The sequence below is a fragment of the Notamacropus eugenii genome, chromosome 1 (assembly GCF_028372415.1).
Source record: "Notamacropus eugenii isolate mMacEug1 chromosome 1, mMacEug1.pri_v2, whole genome shotgun sequence".
Lineage (NCBI taxonomy): Eukaryota > Metazoa > Chordata > Mammalia > Diprotodontia > Macropodidae > Notamacropus > Notamacropus eugenii.
In genome coordinates this window covers 279,228,479-279,236,755 of record NC_092872.1, presented here as the reverse complement: position 1 = coordinate 279,236,755, position 8,277 = coordinate 279,228,479, and the positions used below count along the sequence as shown (strand labels likewise).

General features: G+C 50.7%; 1 protein-coding gene across 2 annotated transcripts in view; it reads right to left on the bottom strand.

Annotated features, from left to right (window-relative positions):
- Positions 1-1,892: 1,892 nt before the first annotated feature.
- Positions 1,893-8,277, bottom strand: part of PAPSS2 (3'-phosphoadenosine 5'-phosphosulfate synthase 2) — a 69,075-nt gene continuing 62,690 nt past the window's right edge. For both annotated transcript variants that reach the window (XM_072628944.1, XM_072628943.1), the window contains 4 exons: positions 6,904-7,039; positions 6,248-6,516; positions 5,378-5,607; positions 1,893-4,276 (listed from right to left, as the gene is read on the bottom strand). In XM_072628944.1, coding sequence (XP_072485045.1) covers positions 4,135-4,276; positions 5,378-5,607; positions 6,248-6,516; positions 6,904-7,039 — 777 coding nt within the window. In that variant the 3' untranslated portion in view covers positions 1,893-4,134. The remainder of the gene's footprint in view (positions 4,277-5,377; positions 5,608-6,247; positions 6,517-6,903; positions 7,040-8,277) is intronic.

The window sequence follows — 8,277 nt, the reverse complement described above, 5'->3', positions numbered from 1 at the left end:
TGAGCAGAACTTTACCATTGTGTTATCTCTGAGATGGGTTGGCTAAATTAGTGAAGTGAAAAGCCAGATTTGGGGGAGGGAGGTTTAATCTACTGAAAAAAACCCCAAGGGGTTTGACGAAGTTGTTTGTTTGTAAATGGTGCTAGACTGTTAATTACAGTTGGGGTCTTCTGTCCCAGTCACAAGACCATGCTCAGTCCCCATGACCTTGGGAACCTGGGAGTTTTTTGGTAACCAAGGCTTTTTATTAATCCCGCCTCCTGGCCATTCCTGTGAGTCAAGTTAAACCCCATTATGACAAATATAACAATAAAAGCATCCTCTGCCCCCATATAATTTCTGCATATCCTGAATTAGATGTGGGGGAAGGGGGAGAAGAGGCATAACAAGAATGTAGGACTGGAAAAAAGTTGGCAAGCAAAGCAGCTGGTATCCTGGCTGTCATCAATCTGGAGGCTGAGGGGGTCATGTATCCTCGGGAACCCCGGACAAGTCAAATGACTTGCCTAGAGTCACTCAGCTCACAAATGTGTGCAGCAAAATTAGAACCAGGGTCTGGTGGATGCCAGTTCCAGTTCCCTCTCCCAAGTTGCCACACTGCTTCTCACTGGAGGTGTCAGGAGAATTGGAGGAAGGCTCTCCACACATTGGGGGAACCCCCCAGCAAAGATTAATGGGAAGATGCAGGATGGGCATCCATCTGCCTTGTTGGAAGGAGCTGGAATCAGTGTTTGAGAAAGGGAAGGGACTTCAGGGGCCACTCTCTGGGAACCACACCAAAAGTGAATTGAAAAAGGAACCAATCCTGTGCAAAGCCTGTCCACCCATCCACCCAGAGAAGCAGCATCCACTGGACCAGTCAGGATGTAAAGCCCAGCTCTGCTTTTCATGTACTGTGTGGGCCTCAGTTTCCCCATCTGTGCAATCAGGGGGTTGGAGTAGCTGATTACTGATGTTCCTCCCAGCTCTCAAAGACTGCTGCTGTGGCATTCTATCAGCGGCCACTCACTCCTGGGTGTCCCCCCCAGTGCCCTGTGCTGCTGGGTGACTACACAAACATGCAGCCCATATTGGCATTCTCCCTATCCCAGCCTATGCCTTTTGCTTTGTGCTTTGAGACCTGGTGCTTTGCAGAACAGATGATGAGTCTAGCAAGGCAAGTGTGAGGAGAAAAGTGAGCTTCCAGTTGCCTTGGCCAAGGGTGAGGGGACCTAGGGCTGCACATGGTCCTCTAGGAGGGAGGGAGGGAGAAGGGAAGGAGTGTACCACAAGCAGAGAGGAATGAGAGCTTCCCACATATGGCAGATGTCTGGGTGGCAAGATGGCAGAAACCAAGGTCCTCATTCTTAGGAATCCGGGGTTAGCCAAGGCTGGAAGTTCTAATCTTGCCTCTGGCACTTGTTAGAACTACTGAGGCAGTAGTTCTTAGAATGAAGAGAAAGGGGGCTTGTGTGAGAGAGGGGGGGAAGATAGAAACAACAGGATGGGCAGTTGATTTATACCGAATGATTTGACTCTTTTCCGGAGGCTGGGATGCAAAAGGTTTGTGGCACCTAATTCAGTGATGGGGGAGAAAATTAGAAATCAAGGTGACGTTTTTGGTGGATAGAACAAAAACATGTTAAACAACTTCCCTGGTCTTGTCCCCTGGCTCAACACAAGAGGATGACTTTATGTAGTGTGCACCAGCACTAAAGGGAATTCTAGGACATGGGCTATCTTGGGTAGCTCTCCACCAAGGCAAGCCAGAGAGCCTTTTCTCTCAGGAGCTCAACCTTCCACAAAGAAGCAAAAATGTAAAAAGCAGACAGACTCCATTGTGCTAATAAAAACTGTTGCTTTCCTTTCCTTTTCTCCTCAGTTCTGGAGTAAGCCACAAATAAACAGTAAGGTTCTGTTGCAAGATCTTTATTAAAATATGAAAAAGCAATCATTTTGCACATAGAAATATTCATTTTTATTGAGTGTTGCAAGAGCAGCTTAATGCCTATTTCTGAGCGTCCTCTAAGCCATGAGAACTTTAGCTAAGGCACTTGACCCATTCTCATGTCTTTAATAAATATGCTACAAAAAAAAGCAAGCAAGCAGCTTCCTATAGAGAGACAGATCATACAGTGCTGAAGAAAGACCAGGCCAGCCAGGCTTTGCTATGTTTGCAATGAGGCACATTATGGCAAGAACTTTCATAGGCAAAAGGCTAAAATTTTGAAAAGAAACACTAACGGTGGGAGAAGTGCCAACGTTCTGTTCTTGCACCCATCTTTGCCAAAGAGATGGAGTCCATAAAGAAGGGCTGCTTTCCTTAGCAGTGGCAAGGAAATGAATTAGTGCAATCTGAGCCAGAAGAATGCTTTAGTTTCCATGAAAGATGGCCTTCCTGGAATGGACTTCATGAGATGAGCTGGACATACAAGATCCATGCAAATGGATCCCTCTGAAGAAAGTAGATCTCCTGCCTCTCCACACCCCCCCCCCCCAGGGGAGCCTGCTTTGAAGCTGTCCCCACCATTGGCTGGGGGGGGGGGAGGGTAGAGAGTCTGACCTACTGATAAAGGCTGTATTGTGGGTAGCAGGCGTCACTTTGGTCGGGCCTCTTTTGTCACATAGTTGTAACCTTGCATGATATGTGGAACCTGTTGGCCTAGGAGTCCAGAAGATGTTCTAGCCAAAGCTTTCCCACTAATCAATTGTGTGGCCTTGGACAAGTCCCTCACCTCCTCCCTTCTTCAGCCACACAATGAGGGAGTGAAGCTCAGTGGCCTAGGGTTCCTTTCCAGCTATAATATTCTAGGAACTGATGGACTCACTGGATCCAAGAGCCTGGTGGGATGGGAGAGCCCTAGTCCAGCTCTCATTTTACAGAGAAAGAAACTTCAGCCCAGGAAGGTAAATGGGTCCAAGGCCCTCAGAACTGGCAGTGCCCACAGATAGTTCATCATCCAGGATAGCCTGGAGCCACCATCTCCATGGGCCTTCTTCTGGGCAAAGAGACTTTTCCAAAGTGCTTCAGTACCAGGACAAGTTTTTCATGTGGCTGTTGATACCTTTTTGTTCTGAGGCACAGCAGGGCAAAGCCCAGGATGTAGATTCAGAGGACCTGGGTTCAAATCCCAGCTCTGTCACTGGTGATTTCTGGGCTATGACCTTTAAGTAAGTCCCTTCTCCTTCTTGAGCCTCAATTTCCTTCTCTGTAAAAATAATGGAGTGAGGAAGGACCACAATAGAATTGCTGACCACATGTGACTTGCCTGCCCAGAATAAAATAGTTGGGAACTATTTAACAAAATACATAAAAATACAATACCACATACATAATATTAAATTTGTGGTTTTCTAAGCCAATGTGGGGCCACAGGGATCTATGTCTATTTGAATTTGACCCCAGTTCACAGCATGGCCCAGGAAGCCACCCTCCAGCATGGAGTCTAGGCACCTCTGCTCTGACCTTGGGTGGATCCCTTCTCTAGGCCTCAGTTTGCTCATCTGTAAAATGAGGGATTTGGATCAGGTGAACTTTAGGAAGCTGTAGGACCTCAGGGAGGTCATAGGCCTTTTCAGGGTGTGATGACCCCTAAGGGCCCTCATGAGGCTGAGTCCTAGAAATGTGTGAGACCAAGATGCATGTTGGGGTTGGGGTTTTGTCTTGTCACACTCTCTCTCTCTCTCTCTCTCTCTCTCTCTCTCTCTCTCTCTCTCTCTCTCTCTCTCTCTCTCTCTGCCCTTTGGTCTTGCTTGCATCTGAGTCAGGGCTGTTCCCAGGGTCTGTGTCTCTGTGCTGTTTGTCTGGACTGATTCTTGCTTGTGGGCCCTGATCAGCCCCCAGGACCGTGTCTGAGCATCCTGAGGAGGGGGCTCAGCCTTCTCTGCCTCTGGTCCTCAGTGCAACGAAAGAGGAGAGATACAGACAACAGTCACTGAACTAGATGGGCACAGCCTTCCTGCCTGCCTGGGCTGCACTCTCGGGCACCATTCTTCCAGGTTTCAGAGATGATTCCTAATTCAGGCACATTTTGGCCCTAGCTAGAAAGTGTTCCCTTAAAATCAGGACATTACATGATTCCTAAGCCTCTAATCACCAAAGCAGAGAGATGAAGAGCAAAGGTCAGGGTGCAGAGAGGAGGGGCCCCGGGGGCTCTAATTCTCCTTCTCTAGGGATCTGTAATAGTCTGTGAGCACTTTCCAGGCTTTGGGGGCCATGAAGCCATCGGGGGGATTTTCTCCTTCCCGGGCAAGCTTCCTCATCCGTGTCCCCGAGATGAAATCGAACTCATTGTGCCTGGAATAGAATCGAGAGAGAGGTTGGCTGGACCAGCGGGGATCCTGCGCCCCCCAGGATGGGAGGTACAGCTGAGCTGGGCAGCCCCTGCTCTCAGGGGCCTTACGCTGGCCAAGGAAATGCTTTGTGAGGGCTGAGGAGAAGGCCTGGGGTAGAGAAGGGACCACAGAGAAGAATTCCACACAAAAGAAGTGTGGAATTCAGGGTGAGAAAAGGCATTCCATCAGCTGAGGAAAGAGAATACAACTGTTTAGGGGCAGGAGTGAGACAGGAAGGCAGACTAGCCAACCTAGCACAAAGCAGGATTGGAAGATCAGGGCAAGGGGAGGAGACCCTAGTTGGACCCCTCATTTACTGAGAAGTGACTTGTTCAAGGTCACCCAGTGAGTGACATGCCAGGATTTGAAAGCAGGTCCTCTGACTTCAAATCTCCAGCTCTTTCCACTGTACCCTGATGGGAGAGCCATGAAATAAACCTGAAAAGGAATGCTGTGTGATTCTGGAGGGTCCTCAGAGCTCAGCAGAGGAGTCAGAGCTTTTCTTGGGAGGAAATAGGGAGCCACTGAGGATTTGTGAGCAGAGGGCAAGAACAGGACCTTTTTTGGATGTGCAAACAGAAGCAACAGGTTTTGGAGGAAGGTGATGTAGGCTGAAAAGGTCCTAGGCAAACAGCTGTTCCTGTCTGTAGCTCTTAAAGTCAGGAGGGGGATTGGGGGTAGGCAGGGGTCTGCAGAGAATAAGGAAGAGAACGCTAAGGCACTAACAGTTTTCTCTGGTGCTTATCTCTGTGATCTATTTGGGTTTCCTGGTACCCTACGAAATGGATGCTGCCCAGTCAACACACAGTCAGCACCTAACTAAGCACTGGGGAGACAAGGGAAGGCAGAAGACCATTTGAGAGATGAGTGTTGGGGCCCCACAACTGCTCGCAGAGGGACTAGAAGCCCGGTGTCCTTGGCTGCAGCAGATCACCTCCCAGACCAGCCTGCCACTCCAAAAGATGTCTCCTGTCTGTCTGGTGGAGGGCTCAGGCCTCTGGAGAAGATCAGCGCAGAGGACCCTCCCTCCCTTGGCCACTGATTCGGGAGCTGGGGGGCTCACCTTGCTGGGTCGTAGAAGGCCATGGATTTCTGGGCCTTGTTGTAGGCAGCCACACGGAAAGGGATAATTTCCACAGATGTGAGACCAGGAGCCATGCCTAGGACCTTTCCCCCGTGAGTGGGCTCATACAGGTCTTTCTTGGACTCAGGATGGGGCATTCCCGCAGGGTCCCTGCCTACGATGTAGAAATTGGCCCCGGCCATCATTCGGGACCGGCAGTGCCACTGGACCTAGAGAGACAGTCCAGACAAAAAAGGGTGATTATCCCTCATGGACAGAAAAGCCTCCCCCTCATCAGAGGCCCAGAAGAGATCAGGGCTGAGGCCAGACAGACCTGAAAGAGTTGGACATGACAGAAGAGAGGGCAGGGTCAGGGACTGAGGGGGAAGGTGGTCACTTTCCTCCAGGTCATCATAGCCCTGACCACTGGAAGGGCCCTTTGGAACCATCTAACTCTACTATCTCATGTTACTGATCAGGAGAGTGAAGCCCAGAGCCTTGTGAGAATTGCATTTCAACCTAATTGGTTTCCTGTCTTTTATTATGGGCATTACAAATGTCAGTGAGGCAGGTTCACGCCAGCTAAAGGGATCCCTTCCACAAAAGAAGGTGGAGTGTCCCTGAGTTACAGGGTCTTAGGTAAGTTGAGAGAGAAAGGAGAGGACACTCAGTCCAGTCTGACCATTTTACATATGAGGGAACTGGAGGCTGAGAGGGATTGGGTGACATGTCTATGGTAATGTGGAGCCAGGATAAGAAGCCAGGTTTTCTGACTTAATCCAGGCTTCCCTTTGCCTCTTAAGCCCATTCCCTCTCAGAGACTGGATTTCTGCCTCAGGTTAGTCAGAGTAGGTCCAAGAAAGCCCTCACCTCTGTGGGGCCAGCATAGAGCATTGGTGAAGGGAAGATGGCCACAATGGTGGATTTGGGGTCCAGGACCTCCTCCTCCAGCACGGCCGCATGCTGCTTCATGCGCCACGGCAAGGGCACATCATCATCCTTGGTCCAGCCGCCCAGGGGATGCAGCAAGAGCACAGGATGCTTATAGCCTCTCTCCAGAAGGCGTCGGCGAGTGTCCTGCATGAGCAGCGCGTGGCCATTGTGGACGGGATTGCGAAGCTGGAATGCAAACACCGCATCTGCAAAAGAACCGTGCCAAGCCAAAGTTGGAAAACAGCCAGAACAGCCTGCACCTCGTCCATCTCCAGGTCGGGGATCGAGAGTGCCTGATCACAGCAGGCCAGTGAGGCCAGCTGAGGACCCAGATGCCCCAGCCAGCTTTACACAACTTCATATAGAAGGCCCAGGACAGAGCCAGACATGAGACCAAACCAACCCAGGGCTTCCAAACCCAGTGAGCCACACCACCTGGCCAAGGGCCATACACTCCTCCAAAGGGCAGAGGGAGGAAGAGAGCCCAGACTGGGGCTGCCTCTGGAAACCCCACACACACACATACAGCCCTGAGGGCTGCCCTCCTGGGACTGAGGAGAAGTGAGAGGCCGCAGCAGAGGGATACACCAGACCTGCATTCATTTCTTTAAACCTCTGCTTGAGCTCCAGGGGCGTGAGGCGGTACTGGTCCAGCCCGTCATTCCAGCGGATCCTCTCCAGGACCTGGAGGTCTCCACCGACTAGCCAGTCTCCACTTCCCATCACCATCTTCAAAGGAAAGCAGGCATTTCAATGCAATCCAAGCCAGACTGAATATTTGGGTAGCACCTACTGCAGACACCAGGAAATGGCCAAGGCTGCACCCAGGGAGCTCATAGTCTGACATAGAGACCATGAGCAACTCCCTGGGGCCAGACAAGATATATGCAGGAGAGGGAAGCAGGGGCCAGCTCCTGCAGAAGGCACAACTTTGCAACAGGCCAGGGAAGCCAGGGAATGAGGGTGAGGAGGGAGAGGGCTCAGGCCCTGTGGGCACTGACCCTGCTAATAAGAGCTGGGAACAGAATTCTCGTTCTACCTGGAACGCCTGGGAGAGGGGCGGCATTCTTGCCATTTCATAGATGAGGAAGGCCAGGACCCATGTCTTTAGCTTCATAGCTGGGAAGTGGGTATGTTGGAGGTAAAGAGGGGGTGGAGTTGGGCTTGAGCCCAGGGCCTCAATCTAACCACCACACACCTCTCAATGGAGAGTGTGTCAGAGATGTGCTGAGCGCCTGGGATGAGAATTCAGAGGTGGGGTGTCCCAGCGGCCTTCCTGGACAGCAAACATTTGGGTTGGGCAGGAATTCTGTCCTGGGATCATTGGTGGATTTCTGTTTGTTTTAACCTAATGTTTACACACCCTTAAAGGGGCCACAGAGTTCAACCTTCTCCTTTTGCAGAGGAGGAAACTGAGGCCAGGAGATGAGCAATGACTGGCCAGAAGTCTCTAGGAGAGGGGTTGGGTCTCAGTCTCCCTGTCCAGCAGGGGCTTATTCCACTGCACCTACCTCTTATGGTGGGATCTCATGAACAGTTGCCCTCAGCAATCCTGTGCTGCCCATGGACCTCCTTCCCCCCAGCTATCCAAAGAGCCTGACTTGGATCAGACTCCCATCCCTGTTAAAATTCTCTGAAGTGTTTGCTCGAGGTGACTTTCTTGTCCACTTTTTGTCATTAAGTTCAGAAAAACTCCTCAAATACATTTTCTTCTAAATGAGGTGGGAGTGGGGGCTCAGCAAGAGCTGGTGTGGGCCCAGATCACATCCTGGGACCTAGAATATGTCCAAACAGAACAGAGGACTGTCAGAGAAGCCCCTGCTTTCCCTGACATCTGCTGACTAAAATTACTGTTTTCAGTTCCATCTGGCCTCAATGGTAAAGAAGTGGAGTAGGAAGGTCAGGAGGAAACGAAAACGTCACATTTCTAGGGCACTTTTCTGGCAAAGACCTTGGCAGGTACGTAT